Raw genomic sequence first — 24,291 nt, forward strand, 5'->3', positions numbered from 1 at the left:
AATCCCCCATCCACCCCTACCTTTTTCTACCCTCAAAAACACATCAATCAAACAGCTCCCTCTGGACGCCCTCCTACCACCTCCCTCAGTACTCCCCGGCTGGCCGTCTATTCTCAGGAGAACGTATGAAGTGACACACACACATGCACACTCCTGCATGTAAAAATGCCCACATATTATTAAGAGACATGGTTTAGCATAACATTTAGAAATTAATGCTAAATGTATAGGATGGTACATGCAGTGGCATAAAATAATGAAATTATCATTATATACTTCCATCCATTGTCAAGCTTTACTGCACCATTGAGAGCCATACAATATAATACAGTACAGCAGAGTTCAATAGCAGAATCTTATACTAGCTCATAATGCTTTTCTGCTGTATAGTCAGCATGAATATTTATCGGTCTACAAGCTAATTGGGAAAAACAAGTAAAACGTTGTATGATTAACAATCTCTTCCTATAATTATTGGGGTACAGTTAAAAAATCTGTAATGATTCTGTACTGATGACCTGCTGTAGATACAGTTGCCTTGCTTTGAACTGAATGAAGTCAATGAGTTTTCTGATTTTATTCTTTACATTTTATTGTATAGTGCTTCTGATAGTAAAAAGTATTGCATGTGTGCGTGTGCCTGTGTTTTCATAAGGCACAGTCACACTGTTTCATTGGTTTGGTCTAAATTGCCACATCATTCACCCATCTGAGGCCAGATATTTGAACAATTCTCTATTGGTTTCTATGAAAAACATTGAACATAGATTGATTCTGACATTGTTTTTATTACTCTATTATCCCTGACTTTTGATATACAGTGGTAGAGAATCAAAGGAATGTTTTATCCTTCAAAAAATAAAAATCCAAATTCAAGGTTTGGCAAATAATATACTATACAATTACAAACCAAAATATAAATATTTGGGATCTTGACTTTCATATTCACATGTTGCCCGAACCTAAATGGGAACAGACGGCAGTAGATATGACTAGCTTTGGTTGCCAATCTGAATGAAAATTAAAAGACAAGACACTTGCTATTGTTAGGCTACAAGCTTTTAAGTGACCACAAAGTTTAAGTTAACTCAGGAACAAGAAGTAGTACTGTTTTGGTCTTTGTTTCCTTTACTATAGGCCCATGTCCTCCATGTTGCTTTACTGAACAACCTGTTGGGGTGAGTCAAAACAGTCTCTGATGACATTAAAATGCAGAATTATGCTCTGCTCTCCTAGTTATCTCTGTAGCCTTTTCACACAGCATTAACATCATTATGCCTTGTGGCCACTAAAGCTGCCTACAACAGGGACCAACACGCTGGGAGTCAAACTGGGGCCATAGGGAGGAGGGGTTAGGGCACCACAACATTTATGATTTTCATCAGACCCAGCTTTGCCATTACTGCTGCCTGACTCTATCAGCAGGTTTTATTGTTCGTTGGGCAATTGGAGATGGCATTAACCCCTGAGGTGGCCCCATATACCCTTAACAGTAAAGCCAACAGTCCCTGGAATAGCAAGCATTTACAACAAGTGTCACAACGGGGTAGAATGAACTAGTTAGAGGAAGAGCTTGGCCAGAGAAGTTAGCTGACCTTATAAAATGTCTGGCTGCTCAGCTGCTCTGCTGCCTGTTGGGCAGGCTGCTGATGTCTGAATGGTGACATGATTTAAAGTTAAATTAGTATTCATCACACCAGTCACAAGCCATTAATCTAATATCCCCAACATGAAATGATATGCAAATTGCTGCCCATTGTAATGCTGCACCATGCATCAGTGCTTCAAAATGGCCACTGCTGCATCCTCATCACAAGTTATGCACAATGAAAAAATACAGGTGCCCTACCTTGCCTAATATGAAAAGGTAGTTGATTTCAAAATTACTTAAATTTGATCTGGCAGGAACTGATAGTGTAGATGCTTGCAACTGCCTGCATCATAAATCTTAGTGCTTTGCCATATTAGCTTGCTACCAGACCCTTCATTATTAAAGATTCAAATACAGTATGTGCATTATATATTTTGGATACACTCCTTCTCCTACTTGTTTATAAGGTTTTCAGATATACAATTGCTTGTCCAGTTTAGAGATAGAAAATGTTTTCCTGGGCAGGCGATGTGCAGTTAAAATAATTTCGTATTTCTAATTCTAGCCATACTGATATACAGTATTCCTCACAAGTTGTAAGCATAGTGATAGCCTCACTCCTAACTGAATACATAAAATCAAAATGAAAGAAAACTGCCAAACGCATCACAACAACTCCACTTCCATCCACTGAGCATGTTCACAGGGAACGCTGTCTCCGACATGCTCGCAGCATTCTCAAGGACTCCTCTCACCCTGCTCACAAACTGTTTGACCTCCTACCCTCTGGGAGGCGCTTCAGGAGCCTCTGGACCAAAACCAGTAGACTCAGTAGAACAGCTTCTTCCCCACAGCTGTCTCCTTACTGAACTCTGTCCCCCGTTGACCCCCACTGCCTTCCTCTATACCACTACACACACCTCACCCCTTCTCATCTCTCCTCCCAGGACTAATGCAATACGCCTCTGTTACCTGTAACACTGAACTGATCTGTTAATTTGCACATACTCTACTCACACGATACTGCTCTGTATTCATTTGCACACTGTTCATATGCTGATATATTTATCTTTATCTTTGCATTATTTACATCCATTGAACTGTTCACTCATGTAACTTGTCTTCTTATTCTGCACTGTTTCATCCCATCTCATCCCATTACACTAGTGTTCTATAAGCTTAATGCACCTTGTCCATTACTGTAATTTGAAACCATGGTCTGTTTTACATCGTACATTACCCTACATATCTTACTATAAATATCAATTGTACATATCCATCGGTAAATTAGTTCTGACTGTACATGCTGTAGATACTGCGCACTCTGCACTGCTGTTATTGCACTTCTGGTCAGATGCTAAACTGCATTTCGTTGCCTTGTACTTGTACATTGGTAATGACAATAAAGTTGAATGTAATGTAATCTAAAAAAAATCAAAACAGGAATTTAAAATATGCGGGTTATGCTTAAACACAGCTACTTAAAGCTAAATGCTAAAATAAGAATCCTACATTTGGTAATGATTAAACCTAAATATTGCTATTCTTCTATCTGAAGCTATACTGTCACTAAGTAATTCTTGTCTGTTTTTATTGACAGTCATATTGATTTGGCTGTACACAGCATTGATCTCCTGAAGATGAGTGCATATGCCTCTGGGTGAAACCATAAAAGACTACATGGTCTCCAGAGGTTATCAGTGAAGTCAGTATTGACCTCAGTAATGATTAGGTACAGGCAGCGTAATACTGTTGTTGAATTATATTTACACTATCAAGGTTTGAGCTCTTCATCCTCACTTGGAAGTATTCAGATGTACCAAGATGTAACTGTGGCAAAACAAACATACCTAGACATCTTTACACCTCAGTGCAGTAAAAGGACACCAGAGGACAACTGTTTCTGGCAGGGAGCCCAGATTTGAGGCTGAGGCCAGGGTTCGAGGTGTATTGGGGACTATGCCTGGTGACAGATGCTCAGGAGACACAGGCCACGATGCTGCAATTAGCACAAACGAAGCGGCTATGTTGTTAGCTGCTCTTTATTAGCCTCAATGATCAGTTTGGAGGCCATTAGTGTCCTGCGATCAGAGACCTCCTTGCTTGGTTTGGCCCCTTATTGGCATTTGGGATTGTGCACGTACAGTGCTTCAAGGTGGTGAGACCTGAGTATTGCTTTCCGGTCATTAAAATTAGAAATCAGCTACTTACTGATGTTTATTTCTTATAATATGGATGTGGATGAATTCTAGTAGATGAGTGCATGGCTGCTAGATTTATTGAAATATTCTATTTTTATCACTTTCAACTGATTAACTGTAGAATTTTAGAAAAGCACACTTTAAATTTGGTTATAAAGCCTTTTCCAGTCTTTAATCTATCAACACTGGTTTTGCCAGTAGCATTAAAAATCCCATTTTTGTCAAGTCCCTTGTCCAAGGTCAAGGGCAATGTCTGTGTGTCTTAAGAGATAAATTACTTTGCTGCATAAGGGCCCAGTTCACTGCTTTCTCTTTGAGTTATCTGCTCAGTTAACTGGCTCACTGCTCAGGACGCTCGACTGCTTGACCTGTACTACTTTTATAATAAAGCAGATAATTTGAAAAAAAAAACAAAAAACAGGCAGTGTTGTGGGTGTATTAGGGAGTCATAATAGTAAACACTGCACTAAAAAAAAAATAAAGTCATAAAGTCTGCCACATATTAATTGCAACAATTAATTTTTGAATGACTACTAAAGTATCCAGCAGACACTGCCTTCTGTTCGCTTGGTTCTGCACAGTGTTATTTATTTTCATGACTATTTGAAGTACCTTGTCTACTCAAACGTGCCTAACCTGGTGGGAATCACAGCACAGAACATCTTGCACTGTACCTCATGTGATATCACTGGCTGGTGGGGGACTCTGGGACATCTTTTTGTACACCTCTCTTCTCTGTTCTGTGTTGCATGCTGGGAAAGAGCCGCCCCATGTGTTGTTTCTCTCTTTTGACTGGGCCCTGAGAGACTTCCCTGCTAATGTTCGCCTCCTGTTTTACAGCGGTACTTCCTGGAACAGCCCCCTTACTAGTCATCAGATGCTACATTAAGAGAGCACTCTGAAGTCTTCCTCTCCCACTAAGGGCCCATGATAAATAACTTATGGAGGAGAGAATTCAAAACATCTCTCCTATTACTAGCCTCGATTCATTTTTTACAGTCCCTTGGGCCCCCATCTGTCCTGCACTTCAAACGCATCTGAATGCTCTGAGATGCTTTGCCTATTCTATCCTATGGGATCCATGTGAAGGTAGAGGGGGAGGGGAGTTAGGGATGTGAGGGGGTCGTGCAGAAAGGAAAGAAAAGGAATATGATAAAGCCAGGAGCTTTGAGCAGCAGAATGTGCCAAAAGCATCTCTCCCATCACCTTCTTTTCTGACTATTCTCAAAGGAGGGGAAGAAAGAAAGCATTTGAAGGAGAGGCAGAGGAAGGAGGAGGGAGCAAGAGATTCATGGTGGAAGCATCATGGTCCAGCTCCGAGCTGCCACTCTCTGTCAAATTATAACACATCTAACAACTCATCCTTTTCTCATTCGAAATTACAAATTAGTCCATTATTCTGTCGGCTGCCTTTCCCTTCTCTTCTCTGTGTTGGAAGGAGATGTGTGTGTGTGTGTGTGTGTGAGTAGGCCCATAAGGGTGGGCAAAGAGAGGACAGCAGATGGGAGGGGACCATCTCTGGGTGGGAGATGGCAGTTTTCGAGTCACATAACGAGACAAACAAGCAAACCAACAGTTGTAATTTGATGTGATGTCAACAATAATTGTCTTTGATGCCCCATAGTAGATGCGAGGGTGGAATGGGGCTGCGGCAGGTTGGCCTTAAAGTGGTAGTTATGGAATATAAATTGGGGCCGCCTGTTTTCAGAATGCAGAAAAAAAAACAGGTGCCTATTTTAGCGACACCATTGCAAGAGCATTTTATTTAACCACCCTATCAGCTTAAATGCATTATAATTAGCAGTGAGAGCATGGGCAACAACATATCTCAGTTCACGCTGCACAGAGAAAAGCATACGTGTGACATGCGTGGATTCTGATGGAGTCAAGAAGGCTTTCATTGATCCCTTTTATTGAGGCCATGAATTTGCCCAGCTTTTGAATCAGGCCTATTCATAGTTCAAGCAAATTCAATTTTAGCTCCATATCAAAGATGTGAATGAAGCCAATTTGGTGTAAGGTAATATTAACAATCTGATTTAACCAATATCAGTGGTAAATCACATAAAAATGTAATTATTACTGTGTGCCCTCTCCCTGAATGGATCGTTTTAACTTCTGTCTAACAGGTACATTTACACATATAAGGCCTCAGTCCATCACTTCTGAAAGGGAATTCATTACTGAACAAACCCTTGTCTTTCCACTATTCTCTAGAAGATCTAGAAGGACCTTTCCTATTACATACCATTCTGATGCAGATTATTGTTTATGCAACTTGGGTTTTAAGCTGTTACCCAGTTTACATTAAGTCCAACTGTGTCTCCCTTCTGGCCACTTTTGCAGCCAGTTACTAAATGTCAGTGCCCACATGACTATTTCTGCTTTGAACAGCACCCTGTAGATCTAGGTGGAAAGCACAACCACAGTGTTTTGAATTAATAAGGCCAATCTCATTTTATCGGAGTAAAGCTAATGAAATCATGCAGGGATTAAGTTGTTTAAGAGCTAAACTCTGGTTCCCAGTGTACGATAATGAGCATGCTATGTGGCCCCCCACCCCCCTCCCCAGTCTATGTTGTGAGCTACTAACATTGCTTTCATCTGGCCTGTCTGAAAAAAGAAAAACACAAGCAAGTCTTTCAAAGGACAAATACAGCACGCGGGGGTTTGACGGAGCCAGGGTGAACTTAACAAGCAAGGATCTTACAGATATAAAGGTACTGCTAAAAATTTACGGAGGCATGTTTGGAGTGCTTGGGAGTGCGAATGGGTGAATGGCCGAATAATGTGAAAGCGCTTTGAGTGTGCTGTAAAAGCATAGAAAGGCGCTATACAAGTATAAGACCATTTACCATTTACCATGTCATTACAATAACACAGCTGTACAGATAGATTGATTAATTTTAATTATGACCAAGTGGTACTTATTTACATGTTGAAACAAATCATAATCATAATCATTCATAATCCCCTCTCAACATAGTAACTCGCATCTTAACCGCGCCATATGATGCGATGTCAATGATAAGATAGCATAAAAAATAGTTTTGATCAAATCGCGATAAGCACGCTGACAGCACACTACTGTCACTCATAACAAACCCATACTTATGGTGTGGTGGCACTGCACACCAATGCCTGCCATCGGAGTAGCTGAAAAAGAAAGGATAACAAGAAAGCAAAGCCACTCAAACTGACCCTCCCCTACTGTAATGGTATTATGTTTGGTGGCTGGATGCAATTGGGCTGAAAAGATATGAATATCCAACAAAAATGAACTGATTATCACCAAGCTAAAAGAAATTTTATTTGCCTTATTTTGTCACATATGAAATACATTCTGTTACCTATAGTGTATGATGCAGTGGCACTACTTATGCCCATAAGAAGTGAGAGTATTTACAAATGTGCTCATTAGAGTGATGTTTTTGTCAACACAATGCACTGCTTTCCCTTTTGTGGGTTTGCAGTTCAGCTATGTTGTAAATGATTTCATTGGCATCACTAAAGCTCCAGTGTAAGACTGCATATCATATTCCATTTGAGTGTGGAACAACCTCTTAGCATGCTGAAATTAATCATGACAAAAAAAATACTGTAACTTAGCTTTGTAACCTTGTACATGAGCGTCTCTAGCAGCAGACACAAAGTGACTTGGTCAACCCACTGGCAGTGCCTCTGTATCATATCATGCTGCCACATTCACTGTGAGCACATGCACGACTTGCGGGCTGCCCAGCGACCCACGGCTGCCTCACTGATGTGGCGTAGTGCACATGGCGTTAATGCTCCGACCGGGTGTTGATTGAGCTCCCCTAAAGCCAGTGACGCATGTTGCCTTTGTTTGGCAGCCATCCCGATGTAAGAACTGGGGCCATATTCCGCCTGTCAGTGCCATGTGTTCGCTCTCCTCAGAGCACAGCGGCTGATGCCACTCAACCACCACCCCTCTACCTCCCACCCCCTGGCATCTCTGTGGGCACCCCATGCCTAGCAGGTCTGCACTAATGAAGTCAAATTAATTTAATGGATGCCCATGCTGCCTGCGTCTGTGCTGCTTGGCAGGGGGACAGTTTTAATGCTGGTCTCTGTCTGTGGCTCCAAAGCTCATACATATCCAAGAGCTACTATAAAATTTCTGTGTGTCAAGGCAAAACCGACAAGCATATCAGCTTCAGTTGTGCTAATGTGCCCTGCATGACTCTGAACTGATCTTTTGTGCCCACAAAAACTGGAGTGGCAGGGGGAGTTCTACAGTTAACTTCCGACATAGGCCAGGTGAGTCGACTAATTAAAGCTCACTGAAAAGCTAATGGAAAATAAATGCAAATGAACATGAGTGACAGCCTTTGTTAATACTGTACCTACTTCCCAATACCCCTAAGCCTAAAATCCCTCCCTGTGAACTTTCATGGAGCACCCTGTGATACAAAAATAATTTTTTTCCTGTAATCTTTCAAGTCCTGTACTTTTCCCCCGGCTGCTGCAGATCAAAGCAGGCTGGTTTTGTGCATAAGGGACTGCAGAGCCTGGAGTTTCTGGCTTAATTGAAGGCAGCTGGCCCCTGTGTGTGTTTGGGCCTGATCTCAGCAAGCTCTCCAAGGTTCTCAGCTTTCCACATCACATACACATTCGGCCATGGAAAGTTCCCTCCATAGCCCAAGTGACGCGAGGGCCTACAGGGCTTGAGGTCTGGCAGTTGACAGCCCATTCACAGGCATTCGAGTGTTTAGATTGACTTGGAGATGCTCAAGTGGCTAGCAAAAGAAAGATGGAATATGTTTCTCTCACTGGGTGGAAGAGAGACTCAAACTCAGTGTTCACTTCCTTTATTGTCCATCATCATCATTATGAGAACAGCAGATGATTCTTCCCATGAAGACCCAAGGTTGTGAAGCTTGGCTTTACTAGGAAATTTGTAGCAAATGGAGACAAAATATAGTCTCAAATAACAACTGCCTATGTGATTCATGTGTACTAATTCTCCTTGTAAAATTTCTACGAAAAAAAAAGAAGACTATCGTATGAGTTTGCTGACTGGCGTCTTTGTCTGAGAAGGGGAATGAGGCTCTCTAAACATTCTTGCTGCAGCCACAGTGGACCTAAGCTCCATTTTGTGATGTATTCCCAGCCAAAAAGGAAGCAATGCATCTTCAGGGAAATATTATCCATGATGGCACTGATTACTAATAACAACAGGGAATTCTATATTTATCCCTGATTGCATATGCCATTTGTTGTGCAGGAAAAGCAAGTCCTCTTGCATTAGGACGTCTTGTGCAGACAAGCCAAGGCTGGGACAGACCAGAGTCCTGGTGCGCCAACTCTAAACACACACCAGGTCTGTCTTGCATATCCAACCAGAAGAAATGTGTAAGTAATTACAGTCCAACCATGTTTATTGAATAAAAACCCACTTAGGTATTATGTTTATGTACGATCAGAAACACTCAAGTCTTACATCCACATACACAAAAACATTTGTCTTTTTTTTCTCTCGTTCCACAGAACATGAAACCGAGTATGGAGTCAATTTTACTTTTATTACTCATGTGGAAAAATATATATAGTGCTTGGATTGTTATTCAAACATGGGCCACTTGAAAAACAATGAATGCTGTGCCATGCCGCTTTGGAGCACAGCGGAAACACACTGAGCTCGGGGTTAGTCAGTTTAGCTGCCTGTTTAACATTGTGTCACACAAGTGCGTTGAGATGATTCCCCAGGATACACGTGGTGCTTTACTTGCTATTAAGTGCACGTGCATTAACTGCTGTAAGAGTGCATCATTTATAACATATTGCACATGAAGTGGCTTCAGGTTAATTACATTAAAAAGGTTTTATGTTTGATATTATGTTTTATAACCTAATTATTGTGAAAGGTAGATCAACAATAAAAGCAGTGAACCTTTTAACATTGCACAGTAAGTTCATATTAGAAATATTGATAAATGCAGTTTTAAACTAAGATGTGTGCTTTCCTTCATAATCAACAGATCTTTTGTTAACAGCAGCGCCATCCAAAGATTTAGTTTCTATAATAAAGCAACGTGTACTTTTCTACCGCAGTACAAACACTGCTCTACAGATATATACGGTACTAGTTAGACACAATGTGGCACCACAGCTGATGTAACACCTCACAAATTGTCTTGCTTGAAATGGCGTGCCATGCTTTCTCCATCACCGTATCATTGAACTGACGAGATCTCTAGCAGAAAATTGTGCAATTGCACATTTCACCTGGCTGCTTCTGAAAGCTCTCCCATTATAGGACCAGGGCTCTCAGGTGGGAAAAACGGTGTTTGAGGGAAAACCACCTCTAAAAATGGATCTGGCTGAGGTGGAGGAAAAACACACACCAAAACCTGGTGTTCATCGAGGCAACAATAACTCCCTCAATAACAATGATCACAAGCTGTTGAATGCGGCTGAGTGGTGACAGCATTTTTTCAGAGAGTTAGCAGAGAACTGGTGTTTCAAAGACAGAAGGGCAGGGTGTGTGTTGTAATTTAAACAGAACAAAGGGATGAGTATTTGTTCTATTAACAGTCTCTGCCAGCACAAACAGCTTCACTGAGAGGAGGCGGTAAGTGAAAGAAGATTACAGTCTTCATGCCATGTTTTCACACCTCCTCTGTTATGAGTGGCTGGCATGGTTTTGCTTGCCACAACCCTTCTATTTTCATCTGCCATGCCTACGTCCCTGCTAACCTTTAAGAAAGCATCTCGACTAGGCTATGGGGTGCCACATCGATGACACCACAGCCGTGTTGACCATGTTGACTGTCCCTGCGCCGCTGTATGACATGCATCGCTAGTGACAAGCCATCTTCGCTGATGTCAGCTGGCTGTGTCTGCTGGCTGGGCTTGCAGAAGCTCCAGGTCCTTCTCTGTCATCATGTCTCATCTTCCCAACATGCACTGGGGCTGAGTTTCACCACATGCCGTTACACTTACTTCTCTCCAGGCTTGTACACAAACACACATCACATTACTACCAAGACTAACAGCGTCCTTCTTCACTTCAAAAAAATTCAAATGTGATTCCTGATCACTGCAGACTTGGATATTAAATGTACAACAGATGCACTGCTTCACAACCATGAAAAGAAGAGGAAGAAGAAGAAGAAGAAGAAGAAAAAACATTAGCCTGCAGAGTACACATGATTTGAAGCTGACCAGAACTGAAAGCATATTGCATACTGCATGTTCCAGGTCTACTGTAATAGTAAAATGTGAGGAACATCATGAGACCACCTGAAGAAAACATGATTCTTTCTGGCCAGTCTACAAAGCTACAAGTCATCTTTTTTTTTATATAAAAGTTGATTTCGGCATGACTCAAATCTTACGGTTAGCCCTTAAACTCAGTGGAGATCTTACATCCAAATATGCTGAAATTAAGGAGGAATGATTAATCTTTCAAGTTGTATAATGTTTCTTTCTATCCCCCTTTTTTTACTTTCAGTTGTAGCCAGAAATTGAAGACTGCAGCGAATAGAAGAAGACACTGTGTAAGAGAAAAAGAGGGGGAGAGAAGAAGAGAGGGAGAGAGAAAGACAAAAGCAAAAGGAGAAGAATGACATCTCCATATTAAGGCCTGTGTTGCCGGTGTCAGTTCTAATTTCACAGTGCCTGTGGGGAACTGAATGCAACCAGTCAGCTCTGGTCTCATCTCGTTCCTCCTCCATTTTGAATCAGGGTTGGTGAATCCCAAGCTGGGGGGAAAGGAATATTACTGGCAAATTGGTTTTAGATTAAAGGAGGTGGCGAGGCATTCTGCTTTCTCAGCTCTTTCCCAGGTGCACTTAATCTAATTTCATTAAAGAGATGAGGAAGGATGATCACTTGTGTCGAAACATTAAGCTGGTCCATTTTTCCCATCCATAAAAAAAAATGTTAAGGTTGTCAGCAGCCTGGTGGGTGGCCTGTTTGTTATTGAATATGATCACTCTCTGAGACCAATCTGGATGTTAAGAAATAGTGCTGTTGGGGAGGGGCATGTAGAAGGGGGAACATGACTATATATTAATAATGCCTTTTACCCTTTTCCAAGATGGCGACAGAGGGCAAGCGCTAAAAGCTTGACAACACTGGTAATGATACAGTCGCAAGAAAAACTAATGGCACTGTTTGCAATTTCCTGGTTTTCTGCATATATGGGTCATAAAATGTGATGTGAACTTCACCAAAGTCACAAATATCAACAAACACAATAGTTCTAAGCTGATAAAACACAGTCACGATCTTTCATGTTTTTACTGAACATACCCATTAAACATACAAAATGATAGTGGAAAAGTAATGGCAACACAAGGCTTCTGATGTCATTAAATGTCAACTGGAGTCTGGTGTTAGCAAACTTGGAATCCAGTGAAGGTGTGGTTTAGAACTACCTTGACTTACAAAAACACTCAGACAGTGTCAGTGTGCTATTCACAAGCAGCATCAGCTGATGTGAGCCATGCCTCACAAAAAAGAGATCTTAGAAAGCCTACAGTCAAGAGTTGATGATTTGCATGTAGCTGGAAAGATTTTAGATATTCATCAGCCAACAGTTAGACATCGTCTATAAATGGACAAGATTTGGTACTGTGGCTGCTCTCCATAAAAGTGGGCGCCCAGCTAAATAAGAATCCTAGAGCAACACCTAAGGCCTTCAAGGATCTATTGGAGTTGGTTAACATCTCTGTTCATGAGTCAACTGTACACAAAATATTGAACAGGCATGGTATCTATGGCAAGATGCCACAGAGCAAGCCACTGCTCTCCAAAAGGTACACTGCAGAACACCTGAAGTTTGCCAAAGACCACAATGACACTCCACAACACTACTGGGCAAATGTCCTGTGTACTGTTTGGAAAGAACACACAGCACTATGCATGGCGTAAAAAGAGAACCGTGAACCAACATGAAAACATCATCCCAACAGTGAAGTATCAGGGAGGGAGCATTATGATTTGGGGCTGCTTTGCTGCCTCTGGACCTCGACTGCTTGCCATTGTGGAGGGGAAAATGAATTCCCATGTTTATCAAGGTATCCTACAGGAAAATGTCAAGGTGGGTGTCTGCAAGCTGAAGCTCAGAACAAGCTGGTTGATGCAGCAGGACAATCAGTCTAAATATTGAAGTAAATCTACTCTAGAATGGCCTCAGAGACACAAAATCCACCTTTTGGAGTGGCCCAGTCAGAGAAATGCTGTGGAATGAACTCAAGAGAGCTATTCACACCAGATGTCCTAAGAATATGGCTGAACTGAAGAAGTTCTGTGAGGAAGAATGGCCTAGAATTCCTCCTGAATGTTGTGCAGGTCTACTCCACAGCTACAGGAAGCGCTTGCTTGAGGCTATTGCTGCCAAAGATGGTTCAACCAGTTATTAAAACACTGTTGCCATTAGTTTTACACCATCACTGTGTATGATTAATGAGTGTGTTCAATAAAGACATAAAAGATCATGACTGTTTGTGTTTTATCAGCTTAGAAATATTGTGTTTGTTGATATTTGTGACCTTGCTGAAGATCAGATCACATTTCATGACCAATTAATGCAAAAAAACAGGAAATTGCAAACAGTGCTATTACTTTTTCTTGTAAATAGAAAGCAGGTTGTAAATAAAAAAGTGGGGGGGGGATTTAAAGAAAAAATAGAGAGGTGAGGGTGGTGGTGGTGGTGATGTTAACGGATGTGTTTAAATCCCCAGAGCATGCTTGTTTGTCATTGTGGGTGTACTGCTAACTTAACAGGGCATCCCCCCAATGCATCAGCTGGGAGGATACCACTAGCTGATGAGCCATTACTGATAAGCTGGTAGAGATGCTCCGAAGTGGTGATATGGCATTCACTCTGCACACAGCAGGAAGATAAGGGGGCAGAGGAGGAATTAATGTGTCAATCAGAGCCAGTGCGCTGCCCTGGTAGATGAGTACACTGGAGCCATAAAAGAGATCATAGACAGGATCTGGTAATGGTCCTCGGAGACTCCCCCGGAGAAAGATACACTTTCTGCTGAGTGACTGCTCGGCAAATAGGGCCAAATAGAATTAGCTGACCTGGGTTTCCTCCGCTGTGGCTATGGTGGTGCAGTGGTGGCGGTGGTAATACGCCTGACATGAGGCCACTGTGTTAAGGGCTGCAGAGAATACAAGTGGCTCATGCTAACATTTTACCCACAGACGGACAGCGACTATATCATTTGCACAGGAGAAAGAATACAGAGAAAATTGGAGGAGCCAGCGAGGATGGCAAAGTGGGGCCTAATGGAGATAGAATGACACTTCAGTAGAGTGCATGAACAAACTGAGAAGGGGTAAATCCCACTCTATTTCTTTCTCTGCCTCTTCAATGAAAGAAAATGACTGTCTTGACTTGGAGTATCTCAGATATGTCAGAGGTTGACAGGACTGGCTGGTTGAGAGATGGAGCAGGGATGAGTTGAAAGAGATATTCAACAATTCTAGTAGTTACAAAGGTACTTTGAATGTGAAAATTAATGTGACAAATCTAAAGCTTAACAACAAAAAAAAAACAAAATGAAAAAACAAAGATATGTTGAGACACTTCTCACAAACCATTAAACTGACCCTAATGACATGTGTCTTAAATAACACATCTCATTCACAATTCTATCTATTATTAATATATTCATTTCAGCACATATTTTGCGAAGCACTGGGGTCTATGCATACATTTGAATCAACAAATACTTTCAAGATATTTCGACCAACACTGAAGAATAAATGACATTCCCAGTTCCACAGCATGGCCTCAAACAGACAGTACACATAGCTGTGTATTACCCAACATATAGTTATTTTCTTAATAAGGATCTAATTTAGCATGGCTAACATTAAAGATAAACAAAACGTCATTCTCCATGAGGCATCCTTACTTTGGTGAGATTTAATCTGGGGTAAGACATAACCGAGGCAATTCGATGTCAAGACTGTTATTGTTATTTTTATTAACTTTGAATATTTCTCTCTGTCTTGGATAGCAGATGACAGGCCTCCCACAAAGAAACACCAGTGACGGCAACACAATACCCATATTCTAATTGCTTGCTTCATCAAGGCCAGGCCAGTCTACATAAGGATCCCCCTTGACAGCAGCCTCACGGTGAACTGGAGGTGACCTTGCTATCCCAGAACAATTCAAGTCTGACACGTTCTGGAAACACATCACCGCATGCCATCTCAAGCATTGCTTTCATACAAGTGATCTTCACACGGTGCAGCAATTGAAACTGATTTTGCTGTAGCAGAAACTTGTCAGTTTTATTCAAATGCAGTGTAACTGACTGCACCCCGGTGGCGCACCTGGAACCAATATTCTAATTAAGTTAATCTGTAAAATCCTGACAATGTGGGTGTTCAGGTGGCTGGTAATCTGATGTGAAAGAAGTCTTTGTTTTCATTGGAAAGCTACGGAAAGAGCTGGCACCTGTTTCAGCAAAACGCTGCAGAAAATTATCACTGTCGAGTTATCCTGAGTGCAGGCAATTACAAATGACAGTGTTTGTCTTTCTCCTCATGGAGCCCAATTTTTACACCATCATTTTTTTTCTGCCTGTGGTGACGGCCTGTCAGAATATTTTCCCCAGTGTTCTTCTTTCCTCAGCAATTTGATATAGAAGATTCACAACTCTCATCACCTTGATTATGATAATATGTGTTTCTGAGGAAATGAAAAGGTCAGAGCTGCTCTAGCCTTTATCCAGATGTTCTTTTCTCCTTGCACTCCTGCCAAATACATTTTCAAAGATTCCACAACAGTGAAAATTGTTTTGGAATTACATGGTCACGTTGGCTGCAAATGAAAGCTTTTCTTTGTTCAATATCTCTGGTCCTGGGAATGGAACACTATGATCATTAGAGCAATGGAAAATATTAATACCTGCCTTGGGGCTCTGTTATTACAGTACTTATATAATGAGCTAGCAAACATTACAGCATGTACCTGTCACTTTGTTGATGGGTTGCTTTGTTGGGCATGGCACATATCCATTTTGCTCTGTGTAATGTTTTGAAAGGGTCATCATGCAGATCTGCTGCCTTTCATAATACTTCATCATGCAATTTTAAAGGGGTTAGATGATAGTTTGAATTCTGCTCTGTTTTACAGCTCTTGCCCATGTATGTGTGAGAGCTTCCTGTGTTCCAGCATCACTGTTTCATCATATGCTGCTTGCTATTGCAAAGATAGCAGCAATTTTCAAGAAATATTTGTGGATAAACTGCTTTCCTGTTAGCGGTATTACACATATGATGAAAACAAGTCTTTGACAGCTTGTATGAGACCTGCTACAGACCCATACTTCTTCTAAAAGAGCAAGAGTTAGAACTCAGAACTGAGACCAAAGCTTGAACACACGTGAAAAATCAAATAAAGGATGAAAACCTATGATTTTAAACATTAAAGCCAAGAAAAGGGATTATATGTCTTGATTACAACCTATGTTTTTCATTTGCAGCATAACTTTTCTGCCTGTGGTTTGGCATTCACATTAATGAGTAATAATAATAAGAATAATAAATTAAATATTAAAAACATAATATTTATTTTTACTTTGTTTCATTTATAATGCATTGAATATGATTCTCACAGTGCAATAAAAGTGACATAATAATATCACATTAGTATTTTTCATAAATTGCATTCCATATGAATTTGTATAAAGCAGTATAATACATTTACTGTGCAAGTTGTGTTTTATAAGCTAGAGGACCACTTCAGGACATATTGCTGACAAGTTTATGAGAACAGAAAGATGTACACCGGCGAAGCTGCAGTTTGGCTCTTGACAGTGGACTGTGTAATAATTGGTGCAAAATTCAACAAACAGCTGAAAACTTGGCAGCTATGTCTAATAGTCCACCATGTTTTGAACTGTATCCCAGTCCACCTTTACTGGCTGATATAACTGGTGCCAAACACCAAATATGGAGCTGCTTTACTGAGCAGACAGAGGCTGACACTTCACCAACAACACAGCAACACTGCTGAGTTTCTACAGAAGTGTCAAAGCACCTTGTTTTTTTGTTTTTTTTGGTCTTGTTTCTTTTCGTAGTGTTGTTTAGTATCATAGTATCAAAGTTTTACATTTTAAATGTCAAAAACTTGTGACATTATATAGAACTGTTACAAGTCTCAAGTAACTGGTAGAGCAGGAAGGAAAACAAACCCTGAAAAGAGAACACTCTGAGAGCTTCTCTCCTATGTTCCTTCCCTCTCCACCCCCCCACAGTGATGCCAAGCAGCCGTATGGAGACTGACAGGGTTGCTACGTCTCTCTGTCGTGTCAACTAGCTAGCGCCCTTGGTTTCTTCTCGCTTCAGTGAAGAGATAAAAGCCTATTGACTTGCCAGGCTACAGTTAATGCAAATTGGGCTTGCTATCAATGTATTATTTATAGGGAGAGCTGCAGACATTTCCACAGAACTGGGAGCTAAGCTTACAGGAGATTAGGCATGCTATCTCATTCATTTACCAGGGAGTAATTGCTAAACTGTGGAGGAATTAGGATGTGTGAGGTTCCCCAAAGGCGGTTCATCTTGTAACCAGGTGGCTGCCATCAGCCAGCTATCTCCCTGTCTGTTATAAACAAATACACAGAAGTGAAACTGATAGACTACATCTGTCAAATTGTCAAATGGTTAATTCTTGATGATGTCACCCCTAAAATGTTATGCATTTTTAAAAAAACACAAGAAGATGCTGATGGTGCGAGCTCCAATTTTTCATGCTTTTATATTTTGAACAAAAATGAAGATTACATTCAGGTCGCATCTCACCACTGTTAGAAAATGCTTATAAAGAAATGCTCATAAACCTCAAAGACGGCCTCATAAGGTGATTCTCCATTATCTCACCTATGCAGAAATGGAAACTGCACAAGTGAGCCACTATCATTTCTGGTTGCCACTTCTGATTTGGTTAGAAAATAGAGACACCCTATGATACATATTCTACTTCACTTTCCTAAACAACCCCTTCTGTTTTCAAACTTTCACTTTCCTTAAAAAAAAAAAAAAAGACAGGAATGTATTTTTGTGACTGAAACCAACTTTTCACCATATCACAAGAGGCAAAGCTGGAGCTATGATATCCCTACTTTACATATTGGAGAAACAAGCAGATACAGGTGATACTGTATCTGTCATGCAATAAGATTAAATGCTAAAGTTAACCGTAAGTCGCATTCACTATGATCAAGGCTAGAAGGCATATTTAAGACATATTCTGGCATAAAGTACTCCAAAAATAATAGATACCTTATCACTAAAAAACAGCTTCTACCTGTACCACATCTTCCTTGTCACTTTCTTGCTCCGTAAGATGCAAATGATCAACAGTGGTGGGACCGGCAGAGCGTCTTTTCCCCCTCGTCTTCTTTTGCTAACAACACACTATGACTGTCTCCCTCCTTTAGTTGAGAGCTCAAATTTGTTATTCACAGCTCTCAGCCACTCCATGTGGTGGGTGAATAAACACAGGAAAAGCAGTCTTACCTTGTCGTCAATGTCACTTTCGCTGTCACACTGTAACAGAAAAGAGACAGACACAGGAAACATAAGGAATTATTCATTTGGCTCCCCCTAGTAGCTGATAATCAGTGCAGATGTTATTTTTGAACCTCTCGTTCACTGACAGCTTTCAGTGCAAACGGCAGAGGATGAAGAGGGAAAGGAGAGTGTGGTAGAGACTTTTTCAAGTTTCAAAAGCAGCACAGCCAGACAGAACCCATTCCTGGTGTTTCTGTTGCAAATTCAATGCTGTAAATTTGCAAAAGATGAAAAATGAATAATACTATGCACTGGCTGCTATTATAAAGAGCCTGTTCAATGGCATTGCATTCAGCTGCAGCTTGTCATTTAGCCTTTTAAGTGCGCTTTAAAATTGGACGATAGCATCTGAAGGACACAGAGACCTCTGGCTCTCTTAATACTCAGTGCACAGTGCCTATTAAGTGTGGTATTTCAAATCTGCCTCGCTGTCTTTAATTTGTGTGTCAGACTTCTAAAGGAACTAAATAACAAGAGGAGTTGTATTCTGAAATATGACTTGTCGAGCGGGGCCAAAGGTCAGATCCTCTCCTATTCAATCAAGAAGTGAAACGGTTTTTCTTCAGAACATCATACTTCCAAGTAGTTTTACCATTAAATAATCCACAATGATCAGGCTCAAATATCTTAAGGAAAAAAAGAAAAAAAAACAAGAAAAACTGAAAAAGTCAGACCTTGTAACTGACAAACAGAAGATGAGATACTGCAGATACTTAGGGCCACAGCCTTTCATTCCTGACATGTTCCTAGCCAGAAAACTCTTTTTAGCAAATAAGAAAAAATGAATAGACACAGACAGAATCTGAAAATTGTATTCACCTTTAGTCTAAAAGAATGAGTTAACTTAAAGTCAGTAACCATGGCTTGCAGTCCTTGTTTGATTATTTTTATTTTTAATTTGACACAGCTCATCCTGTTGCCATCAAATATAGCAGCTTTAATATTTATAGAAAACATATATCGCATGTATTTTGTGCTAAATGCTCTGGGCTGGTAACGCTCTCCCTGGAGCTAGCAGATAGTGAAGTTGTGGAAACAGGAGTGGTCAGTCCCACTGGACATCACAGCAGGATGCATGAGGAGCAAAGCAATTCAAGCACAGAGCCTCATAGAAAGGGAAGAGGGCCCCCAGTGAAAAACTGCTTTCAATCTGTCAATTAAGTCCCTGTGGCAACATATTGAAGTGGACCCTCTTTATTTTGTTTGACTCTCTTTCAGAGCCAGGCACAATGAGGAGGGAGCTAGGTCAATGGAGGCACAGCGGCCCTTTGTTGTGAGTGCGGTGGGTCCAAATGTATAATTAAGTAACGAGAGTAATCAGTGCAAAGGCTCAGTGGCCAAGATCTCTCAGCAAAGGAGAGCAGAGGGGGGCTTCCCTGCCCCATGATTCATCACACTCTGCAAAGACAAGGGATACAGCAGGAGTTCTTGCCGGCAAAAGCTTTAAGTGAATAACACTGCGACTGAACCCCCTAGGAGGCTTATTGTTGTGTTTGTGTCTCCATCTGCAGAATAACTCCAACTCCATGTCTGAGCTGCTGTTGTTCCTAAAGATGCATTCTTACCAAAGACACAGAACACGAGCATACATCTGTTGGAGGATAAATACAGTAACATGTGTTATACTGTATGTTACATAATATGTTCAATATAAAGCTGTCTACCTACAGAAGAGACTGCTGTTGCAAAAATGACCTGACAATTGTACTGCACTTATATGAAATGTGTGGTTATATAAGAATATATTAGAAGAGTGCCAGAGAAAATGTTGGTGTGCTCTTTGGTTTGCATTCAGAGGACAATTTTAAGTAAAGAAAAACGACTCATAATGGGTAATGTCCAATCATAATAAAATGACAAAATAAAACTCATTAGTGTTATCCATAAGTACATGCCCACATGCACCTGGAATGGAAAATTTGAAATACTGGCCATATTTTCTATGCTGTGTGCTCTTGTCTCTAGGAGAATGTTTGCAAACCCTAGTGCCTAGATTTTGCTTGTCAGAAGACCTTCATCACAGAATGCAGGGCATTAAGAAGAAGAGAAAGTAGCTTAGTCTTCTTGTCAATCAATTTCCCATTCAGACCACGTATTCCAGCCAAATTAATTGTCAGCCATTTCTCTATTGCTTGTTAAAGACACATCCCAACCTGTAATCACTGCCCATTTGTTCCCTTGCCACTCTTTTCGAATCAATGTTTTCTTCCATTTAAATCCACCTACAAAGTAAAAAAAACAAAAACAAAAACGAGCCAATCCCCAACCCCACCTTAACCCAAGGAAACCAGTGTTAATGTATTCTGAGCATGCTTCTGAACAGAAGCCTTCCATCTCACAGGGGTTGTGTGTTACTCTCTTATTACTGGGCCCAGTTTAAACCCTATGTGATGGAGACGAACAACTGGCTGCGTCTATTCCCTGGGTGTATGATTGGCCTTGTTGTTGAAGCAGCAGTCATGACACAAGAGATGAGGCCTCACAACGCTGGAGCTAGTGGGGAAGAAAAATAATATCAAAAGAGCACAGCATGATGCTTATCCTTTCACAAGAAGCCTGCACTACAACGCAGCGTCAAGAGGAATACTAGCTATGGTTCACACAGACAGAGACGCAACACAGCAGGGGAGAGAGAAAAGTGGAAAGGGGGGAACAAAACAACAGTAAGAACAGACAGGGGCATATAGAGATGAGGGGATAGAAGGGGGAAGTATTGTTAGAGCAGTTTTTATCAGGAGTATATTTAATTGCCCTGTTAGGCTAATACACTTGGTTGAGTCACAAAAAGGTTGGCTCATGTTTGTGAGTGTGTGGGTGTGAGGTGAGGACATCGTTTAGCACCCTATGTGTTTTAGAATATCTACACTGAGAAAATGATTTGCAGCAAAGACTATATAAGAAAACCGGATGGTGAAAATACAAAACCACAACCCCACAGGGAACCCTTCCTAAACAGCATGTCTGGTGGTCAGATGGAACATTGTTAAAATCGGAGAGATATGCTGCTCACTAAGCTGCCTGACAGGAGCCAAGTCCCTTGTGGTTTATGTTTCTCATAGATGTTCACAAGCCCACCCCCACCCCCCAAAAACAAAACAAAAACTGGCTGGCTCTTCAGAGGCAGGGAGCAAGCAGCAACATCTGCACCTGGCAACCGCCAGCTACGAAGGGTAACAGGGGACCAGCTTCAGCGGATGGCTCATCCACAACCCTCCCTCCCAGCTTCCCATCTCCTCTCCAACCCCTCCTCCCCTCAGCTGGCACATCAGACGGATGCATTTGACATTTACACAGCTTTCAACACTTCAGAGACAGGAGATTTATTCCGCCAGCGGCCCTGGCTGAAGCCAGGCCTCGACCTGGGCTGGCCCCCTTGACGACCCTGTAGCTCAGCCCTGAAATGAGGCAGGGCTGAGGAGAAAGAAGCAAATAAAAAAAACAGTGATAGGGAGGGAGGGTGGATGGATGGATGTCTCGATTCTCCTGGCCATTCTCCTGGCAGATTCTGATAGACGTGCATGGGGAAGACAATAAGCATTGTGCATCCCGGAGCACATTAAAATGACTGGCCAAATTAATCACACAGTTCCACTTGTCACACTCAGAGGACAGTCTGCCATGAATTCTGCCTCAGAGATAAAGAGAGGAACAGAAAAGGAACTTGCCTGGCTACGCAAATGCTGGCACGGCATCAACGACTGTCTGCCTGAATACTGATCGCACCCCTGTGCTTGCTGCAAGAAATCTAGAAAAAAAAAATAGGCAAAAACAAGAGCTGCCAGAGCTGCTGGCATGCAAATGTCACTGTCACTTCCTTCTCAAAATAAATAAAGCAACAAATAAAACAAATAAAAGGGCAAAAAGAGAATGCACGTAAAAGTATTTGTGTTTTGACAATACAAGTTGTGACAAAACCTTGACTGACAGTAATCAGTGTAAAGTGTGTTTCCACCACAGCTCTTTCTAAAGTACCTAAGGATTTTAGATGCAAGAGCTTTTTCCAAGTGTCATTCATTCATGAAACTCCAAAATAATGTTGTACCAAATTTAATAGTGCATTGATCAGTTTGAGATATGGCCACTACATCTAACTAACCATCCATAATCTATACTGTTTACCCTGGAGTCAATCTCAGCCAACACCGCGTGAGAACCAGGGTACACCCTGGGCAGTTCACTAGTCTACCTCAGGGCTGACACATAGAGACAGACACACAGACCATTTCAAGTCATCAACCTAGCTTGCATGCCTTCGGACTGTGGGAGGAAACTGGAACCTGGAGAAAACCCACAGACACAGGGAGAACAAGCAAATTCCACACAGAAAGGCCGTAGTCGACAGCATGGTTCAAACCTGGAACCTTCTTGCTGTGAGGTGACAGTGCTAACCACTGTACCATTGTCTCTCCTGCTACTATATCTTGACTCCGAAAAATATTTACCTTGCTTTGTACCAGTGACTGAATGTCTTACAGTGAGACAGAAGCTGCTTCACGTGATCCTTTCTCCAAATGAACAAGGTGGCAAGACAAGACAATGCAAAAACTGTAGACATCTTCAGGGAACAAATGGCTTCAAATTAGAAGACATCTCTCTGGGGGCATATACTGAGATACCCCTGATTGTAAGGGAGAAAGTACTGACAAACCCAGATCTCCTAGAGTGAGAGCACACAGAGTGGGTAATGGCCCATTTAGATAGTCGAGGACCAAAGCAGTGACAGATACCAGTGGAACAACACCATTTTCCTCCTGCAATTTCCCTCCTGCCAAGACTGGGATGAGGTGTGGGGATGTAGACGTAGTGGTCACTCTGATGGGGCGTAGAAGCAGAGCCTCGGGTTGTCTGGGGGCCCTCCTGATGGGCATGAAACACCAGCGGGATATCTGAAGGTCTCTTTGGCTTTGTGGCGAAAGGTAACGCCTTGCTTCATCTCAGCATTCATAATTTATCAATGGGATGTTTTCTTGCATGCTCTGACATTCTCACTCTCACTAAAACAAACTTAGAAAGCCACGAGTCACTCCAAAAATGATGTGTGGAATGAAAACAATCATATAAATAAATAATTATATTTGCATGCTTCACATAACCTTAAGGTTTAATAGCAAAAGCAGGGCAAAACCTGTGGTGCCATATTAGTATTGGGGTTTACATGGCTCACATAACATCACTGCATTTAACTCTCTCAAGCAGAGAGAAAAAATATCAAGTGATTGCTCTTGACCCCACCAGCTGTATCTGAAAGCACCACCCTAGCAAAGTGATTTGATCACAGGATCAAATCTATACAGCCATTTGACCCTTGATCTCCCCAGCAGGCAGCACGGGAAGTCAGCTGATTGCCATGGGTCAGCCTAGGAGCACTGGATTAGGAAGGTATTGATCTCAGTGAAGATGCAGGCTCCAGGGGGAAGGAGATTGAGAGAAAAAGCTCTGTCGGGCAGAAATTATATCGACCAGCAGAAGAAGCCTAGACAGGCTCACACGTAAAACCATATTTGAATTGGGAACTCAGAGATAGCTGGGCAAACACAGAGACAGATTCAACAAAAGCTCCTTTCATCAGAGGCCCATTAAAAAAGGACAGAGAGAGAGAGTGAGACTGAAGGAGGATTGAAAACGACAAGCTCAGAGAAATGCTCTTTGCATTAACCAGACACACAGAGGCCTCCGGTTCAGAGCTGACACACTTAAGGGAAGAGTCAGCAGGGGCCATGTAAATCAAGCTGGGGTGAGGAAAGATATAGTCCTGACTTGGGGCCAAACTAAGCACACTTTAACGTTACCTAGAGTCCATGTAAACAGCACTGAGACCTGGCAGCACTCTGTTTCACTTCCATGCAAAGTATGTGATGAGGCTGAGGAGGAAGAGAGGGGAGGACGCGCACAGACAGATTGATGGTGATAGTGGTGGGGGTAAAC

General features: G+C 41.6%; 1 protein-coding gene across 1 annotated transcript in view; it reads right to left on the reverse strand.

Annotated features, from left to right (window-relative positions):
• The window catches only part of LOC109954808 (fibrosin-like 1), a gene marked incomplete at its 3' end in the record, with an annotated part of 273,238 nt that overhangs the window by 72,197 nt on the left and 176,750 nt on the right, over positions 1-24,291 (reverse strand). The window contains exon 6 of the mRNA XM_020590407.1: positions 18,313-18,342. Within this exon, the coding sequence (XP_020446063.1) occupies positions 18,313-18,342 (30 nt within the window). The remainder of the gene's footprint in view (positions 1-18,312; positions 18,343-24,291) is intronic.

This window comes from Monopterus albus, unplaced genomic scaffold, assembly GCF_001952655.1.
Source record: "Monopterus albus unplaced genomic scaffold, M_albus_1.0 scaffold12.1, whole genome shotgun sequence".
Taxonomy (NCBI): Eukaryota; Metazoa; Chordata; class Actinopteri; order Synbranchiformes; family Synbranchidae; genus Monopterus; species Monopterus albus.